Source organism: Diabrotica virgifera, chromosome 5 (assembly GCF_917563875.1).
Source record: "Diabrotica virgifera virgifera chromosome 5, PGI_DIABVI_V3a".
NCBI classification, from domain to species: Eukaryota; Metazoa; Arthropoda; class Insecta; order Coleoptera; family Chrysomelidae; genus Diabrotica; species Diabrotica virgifera.
In genome coordinates, this window is record NC_065447.1 from 174,423,916 (window position 1) to 174,451,680 (window position 27,765).

General features: G+C 33.2%; 1 protein-coding gene and 1 long non-coding RNA gene across 2 annotated transcripts in view; both read right to left on the reverse strand.

Annotated features, from left to right (window-relative positions):
- Positions 1 to 27,765, reverse strand: part of LOC126885221 (uncharacterized) — a 105,029-nt gene that overhangs the window by 35,778 nt on the left and 41,486 nt on the right. The window contains exons 5-7 of the mRNA XM_050651674.1: positions 18,888 to 19,048; positions 9,518 to 9,702; positions 1,786 to 1,941 (exon numbers count right to left, since the gene is read on the reverse strand). Coding sequence (XP_050507631.1) covers positions 1,786 to 1,941; positions 9,518 to 9,702; positions 18,888 to 19,048 — 502 coding nt within the window. The remainder of the gene's footprint in view (positions 1 to 1,785; positions 1,942 to 9,517; positions 9,703 to 18,887; positions 19,049 to 27,765) is intronic.
- On the reverse strand, positions 26,159 to 27,035 carry LOC126885224 (uncharacterized). Its single transcript, XR_007698335.1, has 2 exons — positions 26,772 to 27,035; positions 26,159 to 26,669 (listed from the first exon to the last, which is right to left on the reverse strand). It is a non-coding gene; the product is annotated as an uncharacterized LOC126885224 (long non-coding RNA).

A 27,765-nucleotide genomic window follows, 5' to 3' on the forward strand; every position in this document is an offset into this window, starting at 1 on the left:
TTTCGCAACTGACGTGAATGGATTAGGTGACTAGCGTCATCTGGCAATTGAAAGGTGAAGTTTTTAATCCTAATAGCAACATTAATAATATTGAAAATATTAAAATATTACTAAAAGATTTTTAAATTGTAAACTTATTGGTCCATTTCCTTGGTAATACCTCCATGGCTTCTAAAATTTGCAAGCCAGATGGATGCTGAAGCGAAGAAGACAAGAGGGAATTCAAAAACTTACAATTCACGACCCCGTCTGCTCAGCTTGTAAATTTCAACAGAAAATGGACCTAGTTACTCAAAGAAGTAATGACCAATATAAAAATAAAATAAAAATTCCATTTTTATTCAGCTGAAATGCGAAGACAAAACAATCTTATTTTTCCCTTAGAATACGGAGCGCAGTCCAGCACTCTGAATCGACGATTTTCGATTCTTATTGGAGTCTCATCGGAGAGACGTAGGCCTGCTGCTCCATACTTTAAGTGCCAACAACGACAGTTTATCCCCCACACCGCAACTGACTTGAATGGATTAGGTGACTAGCGTCACTCTTCACCTTTTTTATTCGAGTTAAGTTTCTATCTGATGGATAGAAACTTATTTCGAATACTTTGTAAGGGTTAAGATATTTTATTTTTTGTATAAAAATATTTCGTCGTATGAAAAAAAAAAGGAAGATATATTTTTTTGTCACAAATTGAACCAGGAATTCAAAAATGATGTTTAAATTTGAAATATCAGTAGCGTATCATTTTTATTCTCTAAAAATTCAGACCATTACCCGTATGCGCGCCAATGATGAATATAAACATCTTAACTGTATTCGTTGTGTGCAAGTACTTGGGGGGATACGAGAAACTATCGTACGCGAATAGCGGAGAAATCTTGCAACTTTCTTAAATAATTCATATTTTCAGTTGAAATTGTCAAATTGACGTATATTTCATACCTACCATTGAAGAAGAAAAATTATATGTTGCTCCACAATATTGATATGATATGCAATTATTATATAAAAGTAAATTTAATTAATTTTATTTTGCTTTCAGTACTGCATTTTAATAATTAATTTTATTTACTGCATACAATTGTTTACCTTTTAATAACATAACCTTAATCTTACTTTTTCTTCTTATAATTTTTTTGGGCTATGGCCTTGACAATTATCCAGCAACCAGGACCAATATGATTGGCCAATATAATTAAAAGTAAAAAAAAGGTAGGATGTAGAATAGCATTTTTGGATGTTGTTTTATGTGCTATTAGATTGAAAACTTAGTTTTTTGATAGCAGTTGCCGCTAGGGCATCCCTGCCATTTCGTTCGTTGCGATCCGTGACTGCACGCCGGGGTTTGTCCTAGTTGGGTCAGATAGAGCAGCATATGTGCCTCCTGATGAGAGACTAATAAGTTTCGAAACCGGTAGAGGTGCTTGCTGCACTCTCTGATTGAACTGGAATAATGATGCGGCTGTAGTTTCGTGTTGCAACGACAGCTATGAAACCAGGTGTCGCTCTTCCGAACTTGCACGGTCCCAATATCAAAAAATGCACAATAACTACCTCTTAAAACCACCAAATTTCATTACCATGTTGCCAGTAGTTTCGGCAAAATCATAAAAAATGTGTAAAATATTTATGCCTTTTATCTTGAAAACGAATGGCGATACAAAAATTTTTTACTACAATTATTTTTCATTTTATACCTATCCTAGAGACGGTGTTACCTTTTTTGAAACACCCTGTATATGTGCTATACATTGCTAAGCATATTGCATTTTAAATACATACCTCGATGGAACCGCTGTGTACAGTGGAGCTCTCCAATAATAAACAGGTTCTTTAATGTAATCACTTTGAACCCTTGAGGAACCATAAAAATAGCCGATTCCACCAATCATGTTACTCAAGGCTGCTTCAGCAAATTTAATCTCCCTTGGTTGATATCTAAAAGTATTGGGTACTATGAATTAAAATATACATTTACACAGAGTATACAAAAATTATACGTCAAGTATAAATTTAAAAGTTATATTTTAGAAATCAGTTTAACTCTAAATTTTATTATGAAGAGGCTAGACTAGAATATTCTCAGATGAAGTAGTTTTCAATCCTAATAGCAATATTAATAATATTTAAAAATATTAAAATATTACTAAAAGATTTTTAAATTGAAAATTTATTCGTCCATTTCCTGCGTAACACCTCCATGGCCTCTAAAAATTTGCAAGCCAGATGAATGCTGAAGCAAAGAAGACAAGAGGGAATTCAAAAACTTACAATTCACGACCCGTCTGTCAAAACGGTGTTGGTCAATTGTAGTTGCTGAAAACTCTCGGTGTTGGTCAATTGGAGTATGGAGTAGCAGGCCTACGTTCTCTCCGATGAGAGTCCAACAAGAGTCGAAAATCGTCGATTCAGAGGGCTGGACTGTGCTCCGTATTCTAATTGAAAAATAAGATTGTTTTCCCTTCGCATTGCAACTGAATAAAAATGGAATTTTTATTTTATTTTTATATTGGTCGTTACTTCTTTGAGTAGCTATAGTCCAAGGAATGAAGCTTAAAATAGGACAAAACCTCGCAATTTTTACAGAATGGATCGATTTGCTTGAAAATTTGAGAATAAGTAGTGGATAGTCCAAGGAACAAAATCTATATGAAGCCGAAAGGCGCTTTTACCATGGGGGTGGTTGCCGCCCCATGTCGGGGGTGGACATTTTTTATTTTATTTTGATCGCAAAAGTTGATAAAAACATTCATTCTAAGCAAAAAACGTTCTATACATTTTTTTGATAAAATTAACTGTTTTCGATTTATTCGGTATCGAAAGTCTTAGTTTTATATCGAAAAACTTAATGTTTTTAATCAGTTTTCTGCTAATAAATCAAAAAGTTTTCGTTTTATCAAAGGAACTTTGCTTAACATAAATGTACCTTTAAAAAAATAAACAAAACCGTTTTTTGTTGTTTTCTTTAAGACCAATAGTAATCGAGCTATACTTTATTATATGTTAGCTCTTCTTCGTCAAATGCTAAATATTGTAGTTTCAAAGTCAAAAGACGGGAAAACTATGCATTTTTCGAGGATAACTTGTTTAAACTAATTTAAAGTATTTAAAAATATCTATCTCCTGAAATAAAAAAGTAGTCTCTAGCTCAAAAATTAAGTGACTTATAATAAAAAGAATGTCAGTCCCTATTTTTTTCAGCGAAAAAGTAATCGGAATCTTCCCCCTAATCACCACCCTAATTAAAAATAGTCATTGACCTAATTTAGACTTCTTTATTTATGTATTATTAATAGGTTCTAGAGGCTTGACCGGCTTATAATAATTAGTTTTTAAAAAAATGGAGTTGAAAGCGAATAACGAATTTTTGAAGTTTGTTAAAAAATGCCCTTTTCTTCATAATAGAAAGATTAGCATCAGAGATACGAAAAAATATTTAAATATAAAATTGTAGGCTATTTAATTCCCAAGAACTTGGTTTGAAAAAAATTTTTTTACGGTAAAAATTGAGTGAGCTATTGACAATTAAAACTTGTAATAACATGCAAAAACCACCTTTACCATCCCTTTCAAAGTCACCTTTTTTTGCGACTAAGGATTTTAAAAGGATTTAATTTCAATATCCTTGTAGATCTTGTAAAAAGCTACAAAATTCTTTTTTATGAGACTTTCTAGGATAAAAATTAAAAAAGTTACGGCTAAAAAATCAATATTTTTTTGAAAAAAAAAATGAGAAATCCAATTGGAAGCATAATAATGTAAGTGAGCGGTGTTTTTAGTCATTGGCCTTATTTATTCTTCTTTATTTATGCAGTATTAATAGATTACAGAAGTTTGACTGGCTTAGACTGATTAGTTTTTAAAAAGCTGGAGTTAAAAGCGAATAACGAATTTTTATAGTTTGGTAAAAAATGCCATTTTCTTCAGAATGGAAAGATTAGCATCAGAGATACGAAAAAATGTTTACATATGAAATTGTAGGTTATTTAATTCCCAAGAACTTGCTTTGAAAAAAAAAATTTACGGCAAAAATTAAGTGAATCGTAAATGAGTATAATATCGAAAAACATTTTTTCGATATAAAACTAACACTTTCGATACCGAATAAATCGAAAACTATTAATTTTATCAAAAAAATGTATAGAACATTTTTTGCTTAAAATGAATGTGTTATCCAGTTTTTCGGTCAAATTATAATAAAAAATTTCCACCCCCGAGATGGGGTGGCAACCACCCCCATGGTAAAAGCGCCTTTCGGCATCATATAGATTTTGATCCTTGGACTATCCACTACTTATTCTCAAATTTTCAAGCAAATCGATCCATTCTGTAAAAATTGCGAGGTGAAAAGCTTCGGTTCCTGGACTACTAGGTCCATTTTCTGTTGGAATTTACCAGCTGAATAGACGGGGTCGTGAATTGTAAGTTTTTGAATTCCCTCTTGTCTTCTTCGCTTCAGCATCCATCTAGCTTGCAAATTTTTAGAAGCTATGGAGGTGTTACCACGGAAACGGACCAATAAGTTTTCAATTTAAAAATCTTTTAGTAATATTTTAATATTTTAAATATTATTAATATAGCTATTAGGATTGAAAACTACTTCATCTTTCAATTGCCAGATGACGCTAGTCACCTAGTCCATTCACGTCAGTTGCGGTGTGGGGGATAAACTCTCGGTGTTGGTCAATTGAAGTATGGAGAAGCAGGCCTACGTTCTCTCCGATGAGACTCCAACAAGAGTCGAAAATCGTCGATTCAGAGGGCTGGACTGTGCTCTTCTAATTGAAAAATAAGATTGTTTTGCCTTCGCATTGCAACTGAATAAAAATGGAATTTTTATTTTATTTTTAGAATATTCTCATTTTAAATCTGTTTTCGCCCAATATCTTTTTGGTGCGCTATCTCCTTCTTCAGCCGTTTTCTATCTTATCGATATTATAGGGCTCACTCATTGCTCTCCAACTGTCGTACCATCTTTGCTGTTGTCTTCCTATGCTGCTTCTCTCTAAAAGTTGTTGATCTATAGCTCTCGGCTGTATTTGTAGTTTAGTTGTCTTTTTGTCGAACACCCTGTTTCAGAGCCATATATGTGGAGTATTCAAACTTAGAGAAACTCTCATGTTTAGTATGTATGTTAATTTACCATAAGCTGCCCAGTCCAACTTAATTGTTCTACTTCGTATTCTTGTTTTATTTTTCTGCATTGATTGATTAGTCCGAATTGTACCGGGGAAAAACTACCGGAAAAAACCAGGACACGTCTATTTTGCAATACGCAGATTTCAAATTTAATGCTTACAACGTTGCCAGATTTACCATCAGAGTTTCGTTGAAGAGCCACAATAATCCTCACGCAGAGATGCACAAATACAGGATACTGGTCGTTCTTAAGTCTTGCATGTATTATAAGAATTCATTTACACCCTACAAAATCAAGTTGCAAAAATTAAATTTTCCCATGAAACAATTAAACTATACGAGAATGTAAATAGCCAAAATTTAAGGTGTTCCATGAGGAAAATCCACAGTAGATATGCGAAAATCATACTCAAAGACCACAAAAACTAAAGGCTATAGCGAAATAAGATGGTCAAAAATGCCCTCGCGCCGATCAGCCCCGCTACTTATGTTTTCGATAAAAAATCGAAAAGATTCGCTCTTAAATCGAGAAAAAAAAACTTTTGGTTTTTATTTTTTTGTAACCGCAATTTTACTTCAAAAAAATCTGAAAAAAATTCAAGAGGATGTATCTTTTGAATACAAAACAGTCTGATTTTTTTCAGATTTTTGTAATAAAAGATGAGCCCAGGAAAAATTTTTGAAACTTTCAAAAAAATTTTAGGTTATGATAATGGTTTGGCCAACTCTTAAATAGTATTTTTTGTGTATTTTTTGTCGTTCTTTTGAATGGCAGAAACAGAATTTTCAATATCTGAGCGGAAAGAACGAAAAAATTGAAAAAACCGTTTTTTGGCTGTCTCAGGATGCATCTCGGGACAGTCAAATTTAGGATTTAGGATCCTGACTACAACAACTGATAAAAACTAAAAGTGTGAATTTTGTCATATAATTCGGTATGTGGGGTCAAAATAATATTTGGAACATCTTTTCCAAATAACTTTTTTCGATATCTCTAACGAGAGGCAAATCGAAGCGCATATCGGAAATTCACCCTGTTTGTGGATTCGCAGTAGGCCGCATTTAAAATTTAAATTTCAGTTGACTATCTTAAAAATTGTGAACCATCAATCTGTATGACTGTGCCAAATTTCAAATCTGTAGATATTTTGATAGGCGAAATATAGGGGTGTCTTCATTTTAAATACGACACACTGTATATTATCAATTTGATAATTTATTGCAACTAATATAGTCGTATTTTTTATACCTAGATTCAAAATATACATTCAAAATACTGACTAATTCAGTAATTTTATCATTAACAGTTCAAATTGATTGCATTGAAGTATTGAACCAAGTAATGTGTAATAATATACATAATATATTAATATACAGAGTGAGTTTTATGTATGGAACCCCTCAATTATCTCGGAAACGACTTGCACGATTTTCATAGATTTTGGTGGGTAGGGGTTTACTAATGCGGCCGATATTATAGTGATAATTACATTGTTGTCAGATCTTCCGTTTTGTTGAAAATCTAATTAACTTTCTTATTTCAAATGGAATACCCTATATATTTTTTGCGTTTTGAAGTCCTTCAGAAATACTGATTATTTTTGATGTTATATTTCCTATACCTAAACGCCATAATTTCGGAGTTATATTGTAAAACATTGCTTTTTAATAATTGTTAATGAAGCGCATATGAAAGGACGGGCAATCGGGCTGCATTAACAACTAAAAAACAAAAATTTTAGAATGAAACAAGCTCAAATTACTTATTGGTAGCTGATAAAATAAGGCTTTAACTTGAATTTGTGTACTTCGCAGGTTCAAAAATAATATTTTTGATTTGTGTTTTTGAAGCTTGAAAATCGATATTATTCGATTTTTTTCAGTTTTAAATTGTTTATAACTCGAAAACCATTAACTTTGGAGAAATTACAAAAGAACTGTTTTGTTTTCAATGCTCCAAAGAACGCAAAATAATGTCTACACAGGCCGAAAACATTGATTTTTTAAATTTGTTTAAAATTTTTTTTAAATAAATGTAGCAATAACTCCGTAATTATGGCGTTTAGGTATAGGGAATATAACATCAAAAATAATCAGTATTTATTAAGGACTTCAAAACGCAAAAAATATATAGGGTATTCCTTTTGAAATAATAAAGTTAATTAGATTTTGAAAAAAAAAGAACGGAAGATTTGACAACAATGTAATTATCACTATAATATCGGCCGCATTAGTAAACCCCTACCCACCAAAATCTATGAAAATCGTGCAAGCCGTTTCCGAGGTAATTGAGGGTTTCCATACATAAAACTCACTCTGTATATTATGTATATGTATATTATTACACATTAATTGGTTCAATACTTCAATGCAATCAATTTGAACGGTTTATGATAAAATTACTGAATTAGTCAGTATAAAAAATACGACTATATTAGTTGCAATAAATTATTCAAATTGATAATATACAGTGTGTCGCATTTAAGATGAAGACACCCCTATATTTCGGCAATCAAGATATATACAGATTTGAAATTTGGCACAGTCATACAGATTGATGGTTCACAATTTTTAAAATAGTCAACTAAAATTTAAATTTTAAATGCGGCCTACTGCGAATCCACAAACAGGGTGAATTTCCGATATGCGATTCGATTTGCCTCTCGTTAGAGATATCGAAAAAATTTATTTGGAAAAGCTGTACCAAATATTATTATAACCCCATATACCAAATTCTATGACAAAATTCACACTTTTAGTTTTTTTCAGTTGTAGTCACGATCCTAAATCCTACTAAAAAACGGTTTTTTCAATTTTTTCGTTCTTTCCTCTCAGATATTGAAAATTATGTTTGTGTCATTCAAAAGAACGACAAAAAATACACAAAAAAATACTATTTAAGAGTTGGCCAAAGCATATTATCATAACCTAAATTTTTTTTGAAAATTTCAAAAAATTTTCCTGTGCTCATTTTTTATTACAAAAATCTGAAAAAAATCAGGCTGTTTTGTATTCAAAAGATACATCCTCTTGAATTTTTTCAGACTTTTTAAAGTAAAATTGCGCTCACAAAAAAATAAAACCTAAAGATTCTTCTTTTCTCGATTTAAGAGGTTCTAGGACGTCTGGGAAGCTAAAAATTTGCATGAGCGCATAATTTTATATCCTTTATCGAAAACATAAGTAGCGGGGCTGATCGGTGCGGGGGCATTTTTGACCATCTTATCAAGCTATAGCCTTTATAGTCCGGTACAGGGGTATTCAGTTAATCGAGACGTTTTTTATAAAAGGATATTTAACAAGTGATAATTATTAACATAATTATTATGAAATCTTACTTTGAAATGAAATTGTACCTGCTCTGAAAAATAAGTCTGGAGCCAATTTTAATGAGATATGGTTTCAGACAGACGGAGCTCCAGTTCATTTTGGTTTAAATGTTCTTAGTTATTTAAATAAGATATTTCCCAAACCCTGGATTGGTAGATGGCATTTTACGTATTATTGAATGGCCTCCTCGTTTACCCGATTTAAATCCTACAGATGATTTTTATTGGGATACTCGAAAAGTAGAATTTATAAAACTACACTAGCAAGTGTTGCAGAGCTAACTAAAAGAATGATCAATGAATCTTTGTATATAAATTTCTAGGGGAACATGGAGAAATGTAATAGACACATTCTACCAATGTTTAGAATATTGTCAAATTAACAACGGAGGACATTTTGAACTCTTGATTAGGTAGACATTAATTTAACGATGTATTTTTGCTTGTTTCTTTGTGTGCTTCTGTTTGCTCTCGTATATTCAATTATACCTAATAATATACTCGAGTGTACAAGAGAAATCAAAAGAACCATTACACTAATATACGGCTTTTTGGTTGAATTTGATATCGACAAAACAAAACAGCAAAAAATTGACATTGGCCCTTTTAGCACCAAGCCACAGATATACATATGGTGGTTAAAACTCAATTTTATGAATGAAAAATTTATGTTAAATATTGTACAGCTTGTTAAAAAAAAACTGATACGACTCTTAAAGCGTATTTTGTAGAAAATTGAGCAGTGTATTTTGAAGGATAAATACTTATTATGTACATGCTGTCACTGTCACTGCCAAATCTTAAAATTTGTCAGATAACTTATTCTGTTCAACCTCAAAAAATAGCTGTTTGTTTGTTTACTTTATTATTTGTCTGTCATAATAAATATAATATAATGTCAGACCAATCATACACTGCTCAAAATGATCAAATCTTACTGAGTCGTATCAGTTTTTTAGGAACCAGCTATACATGCATATAAAAAATGTCAAAACATTAAAATATGTTTAAAAGTATTAATAAATAAAAGATATCATTAACCTTACCCTTTTTGTTTTAATTTAAACGTCTTTTCAAATTTGTCCACAAATTTGCTTCTGTATTTCTCAAGTTCTTCAGTATAAGCGTTTCCATTTAAACTTTCCTGCGTATTGAAACCCGATTCATAACTGATATCAATAGTAAAAGGAACTTTCCCCGTTAATTGTATTGCTACGAGATTTGGATCTATCTAGAAATAATAAAAATGCAATACTATTTGTAAGTAAAAAAGATTGAATTGTATTTTGGTTAATGATAACTGGTAGACTTGGTTTGACGACTTCTATTCATAAACTTATTAAACAAACATAAAACGTCCTCTATGGGTCCCGGTGAATTCGTAACTATTTTAATCCCCCATCCTAATTACAGGCCAATTGGTAACTCTGGCCCTCAGGTAATTTTTCGGTAACCAATCAACTATACCGGTGAATTCGTAACTAAATAAAGGTATAATCTTTTAGACTTAAAATAAGCATATGGAAAATCTCTTGGCTTTTAAATTAGCAGATGGATTTAAATAATTTATCATTGCTAAAAATCTAAATATTGAATTAACAATTACTTGATAAAAACCAAGCTCGTCTAGAGCTATACTTGATGGAAATAATATTTATAACACGTGTTAATGAAACACTATAATATTGTTTCAGTTATTTTATTAAGATATTTCAAGTCTATTTTTTATAGGTACATATAATACAAATTGGCCGGTGTACATTTTGATTTGAAAATTTTTGTCATTAAAAGTTACGAGTTGGCGCGTGTCCATTTCTATATCGGAATATAAAACATTTCTATATCGCACTTAATGTCTAGAGACGAACTGAGTTCTTTTAATGGTCTTGTAGAGAAGTCAAGGGCAACACACATCAGGGATAGTGCTGCAAAATGTCTCGAAGAGCAAGTTCTTTTTAAAACTTAGTGCCACGGAACTACTATTTAAGTTACTTTACACTTATAATTGATATTTATAAAAAGGTTATATGGTGTATTCTACGAATATACGACTGTTTTGGATTATCGCGACGACGAATATTTTACTGTGCAACATAAGAAGTACGAAAGTATTTTGCTTTAATAATTACTCCAATAAACAACAATATAATTTGCAATTTTCTTTCGTCCTTCATATTTTGCACAGTAAAATATTCGTTGTCGCGATAATCCAAGAGAGTCGTATATTCGCGGAATGGGGTATATACATTTAAACAATGAATCGTGGATGCTACACACATCTAACATACATAAATTAGCTTATTAAGCTCAATTTATCTTATGACGGTGACGTATGCGATAAAATAACCAATGCCCTACCCAAACGGATGATCGCTACTAGAAATTCGCAATTGATGGAATAGATTTATATCTGAAAGATAAACGTACCAGTTCCATAGATATATTAAGGATAGACAAGGCATACTGAGCAAAAAAGGGCAACACGCGGGCAGTCGATCGGTGGTCTATTTATCTCTTTTTACTAAGCGATCCCGCTCATATGACAGAAAAAGATGGCTAGACCGCTCAATCCCTAATATTGACGTTACACCTCGATGCACAGAGCGGCCCATACCTTACCTAATCTATTAGTTATTATATCTATGACCAGTTCTCGTTGTTATACATAGAAAGCGTTCTGGAAGTATTAAAAAAACTAATTACAAGATACCATCTTTAAAGAGCTCTATCGCCCTTAGAAAGCATTTTCGGCAGGGTTACAAAAAAATCATGTTTTTTTAATTTCATACGAAACACATGTTTTATTTTGTTTTTATATACAGTAATACCCCGCACTTACGCGATAGGTGGGACCGAGCGATAACCGCGTAAGTCAAATTCGCGTAAGTCGGGGTGTAATTTCGCATATGTATGTATATAAATTATTTTTAATTGGGACCGGAAGCTAAGAAAAATAGCATATATACAAATATACAATTGTCAGTAGTAATTGCACAAGAGCTCTGAAATTATTGAATTTTTCCCGAGTGACACTTTGACACTTTTAATTTCACGAGCCGAAGGCGAGTGAAATTATGTCAAAGTGTCACGAGAGCAAAAATTCTATATTAATTTCAGAGGTCGAGTGCAATTTGTTGCGATTATTTCATGAATAAAACTGTTCAAAAACAAAATTTTATTGTAATTTATTTATGTAAGTACCATTAAACACACAGTTTTTATAAATATTTGACGATTGCAAGTCATCACTTTTATAATTTTTAAAACATTAATTGTCATTAATGTCACTGAATGTATTTTTTCGTAGCAACGAAGGACATCTGACGTAATATACTTAACGACGGGAGATTATCAAAAATTATCAATTTAATTCAGATATCTGTAGCTTTCTATTGGTCAGAATCTCCTATGAATGAAATAATCAATTTAATTTATTTTGATGTAGAAGGCTGCATAAAATCTAACAAGGAGACAACTCAAAGATTTGTTTTCTCCCGCAAAATTTCTTCATAGCAGGCTAATAATTTTTTTATCCCTTGTTTGGTAGAAGAAATGCGATATTTGTTATAGTTAGAGACCTTCAGTCAAGTTTCCAACCGTTATATTTGATCTTCAGTTTAAACTGGATCCAAACAATCAAGCTCTTCAATGTCTTCTTCCTCATGCATTTCTATGAGGTCATCAATAGTTAGCTCCCGATTGTGGGAATTCAACAGTTCTTCAACGTAATCATTATCAACAACTTCTTTGATCGCATTACTAATTTCATAAAAATAACACCCACTCGCAGATAAACCTGTAGATAAGAAATATCTAATATGTACAAAATAAATTCTAGTGATGGCTGATTTCGTGCGAAAAGTCCAACTATCTACATTTGAGGAGCATGATCAATAATATGCGGGCGGTAATTCTATTTCATCGATAATCGAGCGATTGTGTGGCGCTCAAATGACTAATCGACAAGATTTGAAAATCGCGTAACTCTAGTTTCGCGTAAGTCGGGGTAGCGTAAGTCGAGGTATTACTGTAATATGTTTTAAACAAATAAAGCATGTTTAAAACACATGTATTTTTAATTTAAACGTTTTGTTGTTGTAAATATGCGTTTTTTTTATTTTAAATTTTGTTTTAAACAAATAAAACTTAGAAAAAAACATTGTTTAAATCATATTTTCTTAAACATAATATTAATAACTTTGATTTTAACTTTTCTTGAACATAATAGATAAGAAAACCAATTGCAATTAGGCGCTATTGCCTGGGGAACCCCAGACTATTTACTATTTATAAATTCGCATTGCAAGTTGGCTCTTGCAATAACGCCTACTGTAAGTTATTTTGTGGTGTTTAGTGTTTTTTTGAAACATTCAGATGGCGAATTTGTGTACGTGATACGAAGGAGCTTCAAGGAGCGTATGGAAATGGCTTTGACTCCAGCTCATTTTTTGACAAAGCTTGATAAGCGCTTTAGTGGAAATAAATTTCCATCCATTATAAATTATCATTCAGCAGCATTGTAAATTATTATTAACCCGGGAGCAGTCGCGTCGTTAGAAAAAATCTAACATTTTACACTTTTCCGTGATAACTTGATTAAAAATTTTACAACATAACTTTCCACTCGTAAGTGCCTCGAGGAAGATTGTAGTAATGCGTGGGAATTTTTTTTTTATTTTTTTTTTGTGGAAGTTATGGCTTTTGTGAGAACCAAATAGCTTTAAAATTGTTGTTCTGAAGCTATTTTCTTGTGGCATTTTTACAATTTTAACTATTTATAATGGGAAATAAGCCACAATATTATTAAAAAATGATTTTTATTAACGTTTCGACGCCCAAATCGGGTGCCGTTGTCAAAATACAAAATACTACTAACATAAACAAAAATGTTGTTGCTTAGTAAAAAAAATTCTTCTAATAATTTATTTAATTTGACTCATTTATATCGGCAATTCAGATACATATGATACATTTTAAAGTAGAAGACTTTAAAATGATATTGCCAATATTTATGAGTTGCGTTCCTGGGACGACTTTACTGAAAGATAGTTCATTCGATTACATGAAATCAACCCCAACTCAAGAATATCCGTCACAAAAAAATCATAGCATGTGATATGTCTTTAAAAAGACAACCACATGCAACGGTGACATTAAAATTCTCGCGTTAGAGATCTCATAGTAAATCACGAGGGAAAACCAGGAAAAACCTCGCGATACTATCCCGACATCGTAAGTGTTTGGTCTTACATTTAATTTACTCTCAAAATTAATACCAAATTCTCACTTTACTATAATTTTGTTTAAATTATAAATAATATCAATAATACATGGATATATAAGTAATACTAAAATATAAAATATTTATTAACTCGACTATTGACTTACTAATTGTGGTATTTTCTTTCTATTGACTTCCTCTTTCAATATGGGTATCCACATCCTACTGCATTCCACCGAGGAATTTGCGACACAATTGGTTTCGTTTGGCATAATTAGAGCCGCTTCTTTGATTTTTCTCTTTTTACTATCTGTTTCTTTCAGGACTATACTTGAATCTCTCCAATGAACTCTATGTTCATTATCCCATGCGTGTTGACATATTTGAGATCTATCAAACTCTCTATTTTTAATATAAGATTGATGTTCACTTATTCTAACGTTTAATGGTCTTGATGTTTCACCTATATAAAACTGTTCGCATTCACAAGGTATTTTATAAATACAATTCTTTGTCCTTTCTTGTTCATTGTTAGGTTTAGTTTTAGATAGAATAGATCTCAATGTGTTGGTTGTTTTGAATGTTGTTGAAATGTTGAATTTATTTCCTATTGTTTTAAGTTTCTCGGATAGTCCTTTTATGTATGGTATTGATATTTTCCTCGTATTATTTCTTGTGAATGTTGTAGGATCCCGTTCTATGTTGTTCTGTTCCATTCGACCCAATCTTGACAATTCCTTATTTATAAACGATAAAGGATAATCATTTTTTAATAAAACAGATGTTAAGAATTGTTTTTCTTCTAAAAATGAATTTTCGTTAGAACAAGTAATTTTGGCTCTATCATATAAGGATTTTATGATTCCCTTTTTAACTTTGATGTTGTGATTTGATTTGTAGTTGAGATATCTGTTGGTATGTGTTGGTTTTCTATATACTTGAGTCTCATATCCAGTATCCTTCTTTGAGACTAAAACATCGAGGAAAGGCAGGGTGTTATTATATTCCTTTTCCATTGTAAATTTTATTGTCTCTTCTTGATCGTTTATAATATTCAGGAATGTATCCAACAATTCTGATCTATGAGGCCATATTGAAAACACATCATCTACATATCTCCACCATACAGTCGGTTTTAAATTTTGTTTAGAAATGATATTAGTTTCGAAATCCTCCATAAAAATTCCGGGAAAGGTTACAATTTCACAGGTCAAATTTATTTTTTATTGAACAAGACATCGTAAGTATTAAAGATTTGCTTTTCGGAATATCAAATTCTGATTTTGATCGAATTATTTTTAGTTTACACATAATTTATCAAAATTCATATCAGAAACAAAGAAATATACATTTAAATAAATTTAATATTCTTTTAGAACAAAATAGTATACATACTTTTGATAACCTAAATAGAAATAATGACATATTAGCGACAGTTGTCAATCTATCAAATAGACAGTTAAATGCAACGGAGAATTTGGTATTGTCAAAGGGTTTAAACTATGCTGTTACTCATCCATCTATTCCAAAATTTGACATAATTAGTTCAGTGGAAAAAATATCCCAGTGTTTACCAACTCATGAAAAAGAACAGTATAGGGTACTATGTAAACTTAAATTGGAAAAGACAAATAAAATTGAACAGAACATCAGTAAAGAGGAAATGAAAGCTTTAAAAACTTTAAAAAATGATGACTCCATAACGATCCTACCAGCGGATAAAGGAAATGCAACTGTAATAATGGATAAAATACAATATGAGGACAAAATTACAGATCTAATTACAAATGGACCTTATACCAAATTAACGAAGGATCCAACGAAAACACTGGAAAACAAAATCTATAGAACTTTATTCAAGTTTAAAAATGATCTAACATACTATCAAAGAAAATTAATGACACCTCATTACAGTAAGTCACCACATTTTTATGGAGTGCCGAAAATTCATAAAGCGAACATACCACTTAGACCCATTTGTAGTACCATCAGTTCTCCTTGTAGTGAACTATCAAAATTTTTATTAAACATTATAAAACCATTTGCTAATAATGATGACACATTTATAAAAAATACAAAACATTTTTTAAACAAGTTATCAACTACTGAGTTTAATCCAAATAATATTTTAGTAAGTTTTGACATAAACAGTTTATTTACAAATGTGCCATTAGATAAAACTTTAAACATAATCAAAACGAAATTAGCGAATGATGATACATTGACAACTAGGACAAAACTAAATGTATCAGCTATAATGGAGTTATTGACATCATGTACTAATAATACCTATTTTCAACTAAATAATGAATTTTATAAACAAAATTTTGGTCTAGCAATGGGCTCCTCTTTATCTCCATTATTGGCTAATATATTTATGGAGGATTTCGAAACTAATATCATTTCTAAACAAAATTTAAAACCGACTGTATGGTGGATATATGTAGATGATGTGTTTTCAATATGGCCTCATAGATCAGAATTGTTGGATACATTTCTGAATATTATAAACGATCAAGAAGAGACAATAAAATTTACAATGGAAAAGGAATATAATAACACCCTGCCTTTCCTCGATGTTTTAGTCTCAAAGAAGGATACTGGATATGAGACTCAAGTGTATAGAAAACCAACACATACCAACAGATATCTCAACTACAAATCAAATCACAACATCAAAGTTAAAAAGGGAATCATAAAATCCTTATATGATAGAGCCAAAATTACTTGTTCTAACGAAAATTCATTTTTAGAAGAAAAACAATTCTTAACATCTGTTTTATTAAAAAATGATTATCCTTTATCGTTTATAAATAAGGAATTGTCAAGATTGGGTCGAATGGAACAGAACAACATAGAACGGGATCCTACAACATTCACAAGAAATAATACGAGGAAAATATCAATACCATACATAAAAGGACTATCCGAGAAACTTAAAGCAATAGGAAATAAATTCAACATTTCAACAACATTCAAAACAACCAACACATTGAGATCTATTCTATCTAAAACTAAACCTAACAATGAACAAGAAAGGACAAAGAATTGTATTTATAAAATACCTTGTGAATGCGAACAGTTTTATATAGGTGAAACATCAAGACCATTAAACGTTAGAATAAGTGAACATCAATCTTATATTAAAAATAGAGAGTTTGATAGATCTCAAATATGTCAACACGCATGGGATAATGAACATAGAGTTCATTGGAGAGATTCAAGTATAGTCCTGAAAGAAACAGATAGTAAAAAGAGAAAAATCAAAGAAGCGGCTCTAATTATGCTAAACGAAACCAATTGTGTCGCAAATTCCTCGGTGGAATGCAGTAGGATGTGGATACCCATATTGAAAGAGGAAGTCAATAGAAAGAAAATACCACAATTAGTAAGTCAATAGTCGAGTTAATACATATTTTATATTTTAGTATTACTTATATATCCATGTATTATTGATATTATTTATAATTTAAACAAAATTATAGTAAAGTGAGAATTTGGTATTAATTTTGAGAGTAAATTAAATGTAAGACCAAATACTTACGATGTCGGGATAGTATCGCGAGGTTTTTCCTGGTTTTCCCTCGTGATTTACTATGAGATCTCTAACGCGAGAATTTTAATGTCACCGTTGCATGTGGTTGTCTTTTTAAAGACAGATCACATGCTATGATTTTTTTTTGACGGATATTCTTGAGTTAAGGTTGATTTCTTGTAATCGAATGAACTATCTTTCAGTAAAGTCGTCCCAGGAACGCAACTCATAAATATTGGCAATATCATTTTAAAGTCTTCTACTTTAAAATGTATCATATGTATCTGAATTGCCGATATAAATGAGTCAAATTAAATAAATTATTAGAAGAATTTTTTTTACTAAGCAACAACATTTTTGTTTATGTTAGTAGTATTTTGTATTTTGACAACGGCACCCGATTTGGGCGTCGAAACGTTAATAAAAAACATTTTTTAATAATATTGTGGCTTATTTCCCATTATAAATAGTTAAAATTTTAAAATTGTTAGAAATAAATATTTTTAACCCACTTCTGTAACGTGAACAGTCGCGTGTTAAATTTTATCTCACAATACGAATTTAAATACGAATTTACAACAAAGTTTTATTTTATAGTACCTATTTTTATTTACTCGCTATGTTAGAAATATTATTTCTAACAGTTATAATTACTACACCCTTCTTCGAGGCACTTACGAAATTTTTTCAAAATTGCAAAATTTTTCATCAGGTTATCGCGAAAAAGGAGAAAATGTTAGATTTTATCTAACGACGCGCCTGCTCGCTTGTTTTACAAGTAAATAAAAATATTATAAAATAGAAATTTGTTTTAAATTCGGATTTAAAATCCTATTGTGAGATTTTTTCTCTACGCGTGACTACTTATGTGACAGAAGTGAGTGTGACTGCTCCCGGGTTAATTACCAGGCAAAGTGTGTACCCTCTTTAGACCATATATGTTCTCTAAACATTTCATTGAGAATATAATACCATAGACATGGTGGCATTCTATGAAAAATATAAATATTACAGCAATGGAACTTGCTCAACAGCTCCACATAGCTAATCGTCGTTAGCCAACATAGAAAGACCCTTCTCAACATACGGTTTACCATTCCAAACTACGTAATCGGCTAGGTAATGTCAAAGCTGCTAAGTTGGTTTCAATTTTTAAAGAGCTTAATTCAGACTTGTCCAGACGTGACAAGATTACTATGAGACTGAAACAGTTTTGAAAAATTTATTAACTCTTGTATGCAAAATGTTTTAAGTTTTCCAATTTTTGTTAAGTTCAGGTCATAATATGTATGTTAAAAAGTTTGTAATTTGAGAATTTTTCTCATATTTATTTATTACTTTAATAAAGAAAATGAAAAAAAAACGCTTGTTTAATTTAAACGTTTTAAATTGTTTTAAACAAAAACTGTTTTAAACATGAACAACTGTTTAAAACAAAATGTTTAAAACAAAATGTTTAAAACGAAACAACCCTGATTTTCGGACTAAGTGAATTGGGTTAAATTTAAATTGTTTTAATATTATCTGAGGAATCTTCGGTTTTCGATTGGCAGAAGTGTTTCTGGACTGGGAACCCTGATATAATCAACCCTCTACAAAACACTTAGAGAAAACATAATAGATTATGGTATAAATTAGACAATTATTTCTTATATATTACCTTCTGATCTCCATTAAATGCTTGTAACTGTCCACCTAACACAATTTTTCTTGGTGATTTTGGATTGTCTTGAGCAAGTCTTAACGACGATATCACAGTTTCTTTAAGTAAATGTAATCCAGGTGCTGTTGTACTTAAAAACGATTCATGACTTAGCACACCTACAACAAATTATATAATGCAGCACTTTAATAAAATAAATTAAAAAAGTTAAAGAAACAACTAAAAAAATATATTTGTTCTAAAGCTGTTTAAAGTACAATATCTATCAAGATATTTGATATTTGAAATTAAAAATCACACTCAATTTTCTCTTCTTTTTCACCCCTGTAACTTATTAAAATACACATTATCGAAGTTTTCAGGGACTTTCAGCGCTCGGTAATAATGTAATCTTTTATTCTGCGTTTAAATTTTCAAAAATACTTATTAGTTTTCTTAGGATTCGAAAGAAATAAATGCATTTAAAAAGCATTGCCCGCAATTTTGCGCCTACCCTCTTAAAAACTAAATACAGAGTAAATTTTAAATACCAGTATATGCTACAAATACTTATTAGTTACTATTTGTTACTTTTAAATTAAAATTTCAGAATAGCAACCTTTTAACCTTTTTATTAATTCCAGTTCTTCAATCAGAAATAATTAGACCAGCCTTGGAAAATAACCGTTTGCAAGGCACCGATGTTCCAATGACACTAAGGCGTTCTTGAGCTACTTGTGAATGATAAGAAAAAATATATTTATTTTCTCTCCACCATTTTAACGGATCTTCATTTCGCGGTAACCGATCGCATTCCCTAAATCTTTGCATTTCTATTATTGCCCTGCTTGTCGTAGTGCCTCGTGGTTGATCCTGCGATGCCATATATCATCCGGATCTGCAGATGTTTTCTCATGTTCTAATAAAATTTGAGTCGTAGATCCTTTATGTTTTTGTTCCATTCCAAGTTTTTCTGCAATAAGAGCGATTCTATTTTCTGTGCTATTTCCGCATTTGTTGGATCCTTAAAAGGAATTAGTCGAAACCTTATTGTGCCAAGAAAAGTTGAAATCGACAGGATGTTACTATTTGTACAGACAGGATGTTGATATCTGTTTATTCCACTCATACATTGTTGAACTATTGTTTATGTACATATTTGTTATGTTTATAATAGCCTTAACAATTTCTTCTAGCTGAATAAATCTTTCCAACATATAAAATGACGAATTACAACGTGTGGAAACATCTTGCAGTAATTTGAAAGGATTCCCATTTCCTGGATTTTTTGAAAATCTAAAAGTTTAGCAGTTGCTTGTAGAACTCTTTTTAAAGTGGCTTATGGTATTTTTTATTTTGGTTAAATTTTTAATGATTTCCTCATTTTTGATAACGACACCCGAGGTGGTAGTCAAAACGTCAATAAAATCATTTTGTAAGTTAAACTGTGACTGATTTCCTCATCCTTTAAGCCATCGTTCACAATAAAGTTTATTGTGTGTGCAAAGCATCCAAAATGTTTCATTTTCATATCATTTTGTATACCACCTTTAACATTTTGTGCATTATAGGACACAATAATGTATTAAAATTTTGTTTTCTACGTTCTCCAAGCTTTATAAGATAGCTTTATCTTACAAATATTGCATGATGCATAATTATCATCCACGTCTATAAAAACGTTCCATAAACTACTAAATGTTTCTATTTTTGTTTGGCACTGGTGGCATGGTATGCGTTCTAATAGCAAACCCAATTTTATAATAGTGACCTAAACAAAATAATAACACGTGTAGAATTTTACGATGGTCCATAGTGCTAACACTTTTTATTAGGAGTTTAACATACGAATATTTCGTTGCTCTGTTAAATCATAATTACAGACAAAATCACAATGAATAAAATATCACTTAACCCAATTTAGCCCACTTCTAGACTCGTTCAGCTGATATAAAACAGAGTGAAATGGTAAATGTGAGGAGGGCTCTTGTATTTGAGTAGCTTAGTTCAGAATCCAGCAGTCGACTGAAGTATGGACTTTTATAATATAATAATTATTCGAAAAGCTTTTGTTGGCCAACCGCCTAGAGCCGAAATACATGTATTTGCTATGATCCCTTTAAAGCTCGCTGGACCTGTATGCATCAGAAACAAGACCCTATATACTGCCAGAACGCAGAGACTACTGGAAACGACATAGATGGGAGTATTGAGAAGAATTACAGAAAATACGCTGAGAGATCAAAAGAGGAATGAAGAATATTAAGCTCGGAGGATCCTGATGTTTTATGTGTTTCGGAAACATGGTGTAGTGATCTAAATAAGGATATATTTTGTTTTCAAAATTATAACCAAGTTGCGTCTTACACAAGAAAAGATAAATGTCATGGAGGTGTTTCGATTTACATAAAAGATTGTTTATTTTGTAAACCTCAAGTTTTTTTAAATACTATGGCGGAAGAATTACATTTTGAATGTTGTTGTGTTACTTTTAGCTTAAAAGATGGTATGTGTTGTCTTATTAATATTTACAGAGCCCCTTCTGGCGATATCGAGATATTTGTAAACAAACTTTACTCTTGTCTAAATTATTGTTTTAAACATTTTAAAACTATTATTTTGTGCGGCGATTTTAATATAGATTATCTGAAAGACTCTAGGGAAAAAGTTTTATTTACTGATCTTATACAAAGTTTTAATTTAAAATGCAAAAATAAAGAACCTACACGAATTTTTACAGACAAAAATGGAAAAACTTCTAAAAGTAAATTAGATTATTTTCTTACAAATTGGCCACATCAATATAAAGAAACTACCAAAGACTTTGTTTTAGGTGATCATCTTGGTTTGGAAGTTTTATTAATAGATGCTAAAACTGAAACAGAACAAGATAAAAGAGGTCAAAACGTAACGTTTAGAAACCTTTCTCACTCGAATGTATTAAATTTACAAAGTAGTTTTTCCACTGAATATTTTAAAGAGGTTTACGAATGTCTCGATGACGTTAATTTGGCATTTGAAACATTTTTGAGGGTACTGACGTACCATATTGACATATCTTGTCCAATGACTAGTAAAATAATTCGCAATAAGCCTAAAAATAGTTGGGTAACAAATTATATAGTACAGGAGGGAAATTATTTGAGAAGTCTTTTTTGGCTATCAAATAACCTCCAAAATATAGACATGCATTTGCAATATAAAGAAAAAAAGAAGCAATATGTCAAATTAATCGACGAAGTAAAAAAGAGTTTCTTTCAAAATAGTTTAGAATGTAAGAATACTATCCAACAGAAGCAGAAGTTTATATGGCGCACGGTAAATAACAAAATAGGTAAGACGGTAAAACGTAATAATTGTGACAAAATCCAACTTGCTGATAAAATTATCACAAATAAATATGAGCATTTTAGAGCATTTTAGATATTTTTGAAGATTCCAATTTTGATCATTACACTACACAACATGTAGATAAATCATTTTATTTTTTTCCTGTAGATGAATGTGAAGTCAGAGAGGTTATTGGCTCTTGAAAAATGTTACCTCCGTAGGTATTGATTGTATATCGACTAAATTGGTAAAGTGTATTAGTGAATATATAGCGAAACCACTTGCACACTTGATAAATTTATCAGTGGCCCAAGGTATCTTCCCACATAGTTTGAAGGTAGGAGTTGTAACTCCAATATTCAAGAGTGGAGATAATTCTGTTTTAGATAATTATAGGCCAGTTACGGTACCTACTGTTTTGGGTAAAGTTTTTGAGAAATGTGTATACAAAAGAATGTATAGCTTCCTTAATAAATACAATATATTATGTTCTAACCAACACGGATTTCTGCCTGGAAGATCAACAGAGGGTGCTACTGCTGAATTACTCAGTTTCATTCACAATGCACTGGATCGGGGTGATTTTGTGGGTGCACTTTTCTTTGATCTTTCAAAGGCATTTGATACTATAAACGTAAGAGTTGCTATAGAGAAGTTAAAAAATATTGGTTTTCGGGGTCAGTTCTCATTATGGCTGTCATCATATTTACATTCTAGGAAAATTCTCGTTAAACTTAATGACTGTCGATCATATTATGGTGATGTTGATATTGGGGTTCCTCAGGGTTCAATACTGGGACCTTTAATATTCATATGCTATGTTAATGATATGCCCAAATATGTCAGATCAAATAACATATTTATGTATGCAGATGACACAACTATTGCTACATCTGCTTCAAGTGTTGAGGAATTAACTGTCTTACTAAATGTTATATCAGAAGACTTTACAGGATGGTGTAAAAAGAATGCTTTGGTTGTTAATGCTAAAAAGACCACTAGCATGCAATTCTACTATAGATCTAACTCAAGTCATCAGTTCTCTATCAAAGTAAATGATAGCATGGTTCATTCGACAACTACCACTAAACTTTTGGGTTTGTATCTAGATAGTAATATGAGCTGGGAATCTCAAATTAATCACGTTTGCAAGAAAATAAATAGTAGCTATTACGCAATTTTACAATTAAAAAGTTTTTTTACAATTGAACAGTTATTGAATATTTATTATGCAATTGTGTATTCTCACTTGGCCTGTAATATAAATCTTTGGGGTAGTGCTGTGAGTGCTACAAGAGTATTTGTCTCTCAGAAAAGGATAATTAGATTAATTTTCAATTTGCCATACAGGTTTTCATGTAGACAATATTTTAAAAAATATAACATTTTAACAGTACCTTCTATTTATATTTTTAAATGTATACTGTATGTAAAATCTAATATAACTACGTTTCATTCAAACTCTTATTATCATCAGTACCCCACTAGACAAAATGACTTTATAAGACTACCAAAACATAATACTGGACGATACGAAAAATCCCAGTATTATATGGGTATAAGACTTTTCAATCATCTTCCCAATGGTATTAGATCTGAAATAAACCCAAATAAATTTCGAGGCAAACTAAAATCGTACCTATTGCAAAATTGTTTCTATAGTGTAAGCGAATATATGGGTGATGTAAATAATTAACTCTATGTACTGTTTGTATTTTATCTTATAATGGTTTTTAAATGATATTTTATATATGCATATATTTGTATTTTAAACTGACGTATCCTATATCATGTAAATGATCTTGCAGGACAAATAAAGTATTCTATTCTATTCTATTCTATTCTATTAAAAGACAATGTAAGGTACAGTATATAAACGGATGGACACTAAATAGAAAAAAAAAAAGAATGGAATAACCACATAAGCAGAATGGGGGAGACATGTGTGGTCAAAATCTCTCTCCTATGGCGCTACAGCCCAAGTCGGGCCCTGGGCTCCCCCAGCATCCGCCTCCAAGTATCCCTGTCCCTGGCTAGTTTCCTCCAGTTGTCCACCCTCAATATCTCTTTAGCATATGTTCTCACTAACTCCGCCTGTGGTGACAAATGGGTGAATCGAGTAGCTCAGGAGTCACCACTGCCGGTCCTAAGCCCGGATAAAGGAGGAAGGTTGGGCAGTGGGCTGACAACCCACTCCCGGAAAAAACACACTGTTACGAAACCTGAACATTTGCCTCGGAATACAGGACGGAACTTGCGGAAACGACTCAAGCTACGAAACATGGACTATGCATTTGGAAACTGGAATATGAGGACGCTAAATAGACCAGGAGCTCAAACCGCACTTCTGCAGGAACTAAAAAGATATAAGCTCATGATTACTGCTCTTCAGGAGACAAGATGGCTGGGGAAAGGTGTCAGGGACACTAAGACGCACACAATTCTATATAGTGGGAAGGAACAAGGAAGCAAAGAATGTGGAGTCGCATTTGTGGTGGATAATGATTTTAAGTCAAAAATCATCGACTTCCAGGCAGTCAGTGAAAGGATATGTAAGTTGAGAATTCGCACCCACTTCTTCAACCTAACAATGATAAACATTCACTGTCCAACAGAAGATCAAGAGCAACATACAAAGGAAAGCTTTTACCAACATCTGGAGATAGTATATGATAATGCGCCAAAAAATGACATCAAGATTATAATGGGTGATATGAATGCTAAAATAGGCAAGGAACCGCAGTTCTATGGCACAATAGGAAAACACTCTCTGCACAATGAAACAAGCGAGAATGGGGAGTTTTTGATAAACTTTGCCACCAGTAAAAACATGGTTATAAGTTCCACATGCTTCCCACATAAAGGCATACACAAAATGACATAGATTTCACCAGATGGAACCACAACCAATCAAATTGACCATGTGCTGATAGACAAAAGGGCAGCCAGTAGTATCTCCGATGTGAGAACACGACGAGGAGCATGCTGTGGATCAGACCATCTTTTAGTACAAACCAAATTTAGATGCAGAGTTAACAGGAAAAGAAACGAAAGACAACAAAGAACAAACAAACTGGACCTGGAAAAACTGAAGATTCAGGAATGTAAAGAGAAGTTCGAACAAGAAGTCGCAAATGAGTTAAGGACGCTAGAACTGCAGTCCATAGAAGGCAAATGGACTAATATCAAAACAGCAGTACTGACAGCAGCAGCGTCCACCCTGGGAAACAAGAAAAGGGAGAGAAGAGCAGCATGGTTTGATGACGAGTGCAGACAAGCAATAGAGGAAAGAAATGAAGCACACAAAATGTACATAACAAGAAGAACACGGGAAAGACGAACATTATTTGAAGTCGCAAGACGGAAAGCGGACAAGACATGTAGAAATAAAAAGTGTTAGATTTTCTAACATAAAGCTAATTATCATTTCTACTTATATAAGAATCTTAATAAAATTCGTCGAATCATTGATAATTTCAAACGAACACATCTGCCCTTTGTAGCTTCCAAAATTAACCAATTCCGAGAAAACATTTGCTTGTCCCGTGGCCTCCCATTTCAGTCGGCGATACAAGGACCCGTGCACTACGAAAACATTCTAGGTTAAGATATATCCGGTTCCCAGGGTTTGGATCGAAATTAAGAACAATTCTTTCAACTTGACAATGTGTGAAGCTGTCTTGCTGTCGGATTTATGTATCCTTAAACCAATAAAGGCCTTTGTCGTTACTGGACTAAATTAAACCTTCTGTTTATTTCTGAACGTAAATTAGACACGCATAGGACATTGATGAATGAGTTCCACTTCTTTTTGGGGACCCAAAGGAAAAAGGAATCCTTATGCCTAAGTCGTTTTTAGTCTCTCGTCTCTCAATCACTTATTCGTCAACTACCGAGCTAATCGGTCGCGTCTCTCGCTCAACTCTGAAAGTATTCACGTCTCGTATTTTCCTATCGCATTACACGGTTTTTCACGCGAATCTTCTCTCACTTGTTACTAATCACATGTTTCACTCTTAAATCGCGGTTCACTTTACTGTCAATTGCACATAGCAAATTTATGTATGTTTTTTTGTTGTAGTAAAAACAATAATAATTATTTTGTACGATACTTGTAAATATTAGTGTTTGTGTTAAATAAACTAATTATCTCACACGTATTTTAATCATTTCAACACCGATTTACACCTTGCTTCGACTCGACAAAGAATATCAGAGTCTAATTATATCAACCACTATAGAAGCTGGTTCCCCTCTTGTGTGAAGGACAGGAGATATTCACCAGGTCCTTTTACCACAGGTGAAGCGTCCTAAACATAAATTGGTACCCCTGGTGGGACGATTCAAAGAATCGTCTGCATACCCAGAAGCAAGGCTCGCGGTGTTGAAATTGAATCGAATCGTTATCGGCTGTTCCGGTGATCGTATTACCTCTACTTGGACCGTTGCTGTCCCGCTGACCGCCTCCACCTTGGACCGTTGCTGTCCCGCTGATCGACTCCACCTTAGACCATTGCTGTCCCGCTGACCGTCTCCACCTTGGACCGTTGCTGTCCCGCTGATCGCCTCCACCTTGGACCGTTGCTGTCCCGCTGACCGCCTCTACCTTGGACCGTTGCTGTCCCGCTGATCGACTCCACCTTGGACCATTGCTGTCCCGCTGACCGTCTCCACCTTGGACCGTTGCTGTCCCGCTGATCGCCTCCACCTTGGACCGTTGCTGTCCCGCTGACCGCCTCTACCTTGGACCGTTGCTGTCCCGCTGATCGACTCCACCTTGGACCATTGCTGTCCCGCTGACCGTTTCCACCTTGGACCGTTGCTGTCCCGCTGATCGCCTCCACCTTGGACCGTTGCTGTCCCGCTGATAGCTTCCAACTTGGACCGTTGTTGTCCCGCTGGCCGCCTCCACCTTTGGACGGTTGCTGTCCCGCTGATCGCCTCCAACTTAGACCGTCGCTGTCCCGCTGACTGCCTCCACCTTGGACCGTTGCTGTCCCGCTGATCGCCTCCACCTTGGACCGTTGCTGTCCCGCTGATAGCTTCCAACTTGGACCGTTGTTGTCCCGCTGGCCGCCTCCACCTTTGGACGGTTGCTGTCCCGCTGATCGCCTCCAACTTAGACCGTCGCTGTCCCGCTGACTGCCTCCACCTTGGACCGTTGCTGTCCCGCTGATCGCCTCCACCTTGGACCGTTGCTGTCCCGCTGACCGCCTCCAAGTTGGACCGTTTGCTGTCCCGCTGACCGCCTCCACCTTGGACCGTTGCTGTCCCGCTGATAGCTTCCAACTTGGACCGTTGTTGTCCCGCTGGCCGCCTCCACCTTTGGACGGTTGCTGTCCCGCTGATCGCCTCCAACTTAGACCGTCGCTGTCCCGCTGACTGCCTCCACCTTGGACCGTTGCTGTCCCGCTGATCGCCTCCACCTTGGACCGTTGCTGTCCCGCTGACCGCCTCCACCTTGGACCGTTGCTGTCCCGCTGATAGCTTCCAACTTGGACTGTTGTTGTCCCGCTGGCCGCCTCCACCTTTGGACGGTTGCTGTCCTGCTGATCGCCTCCATCTT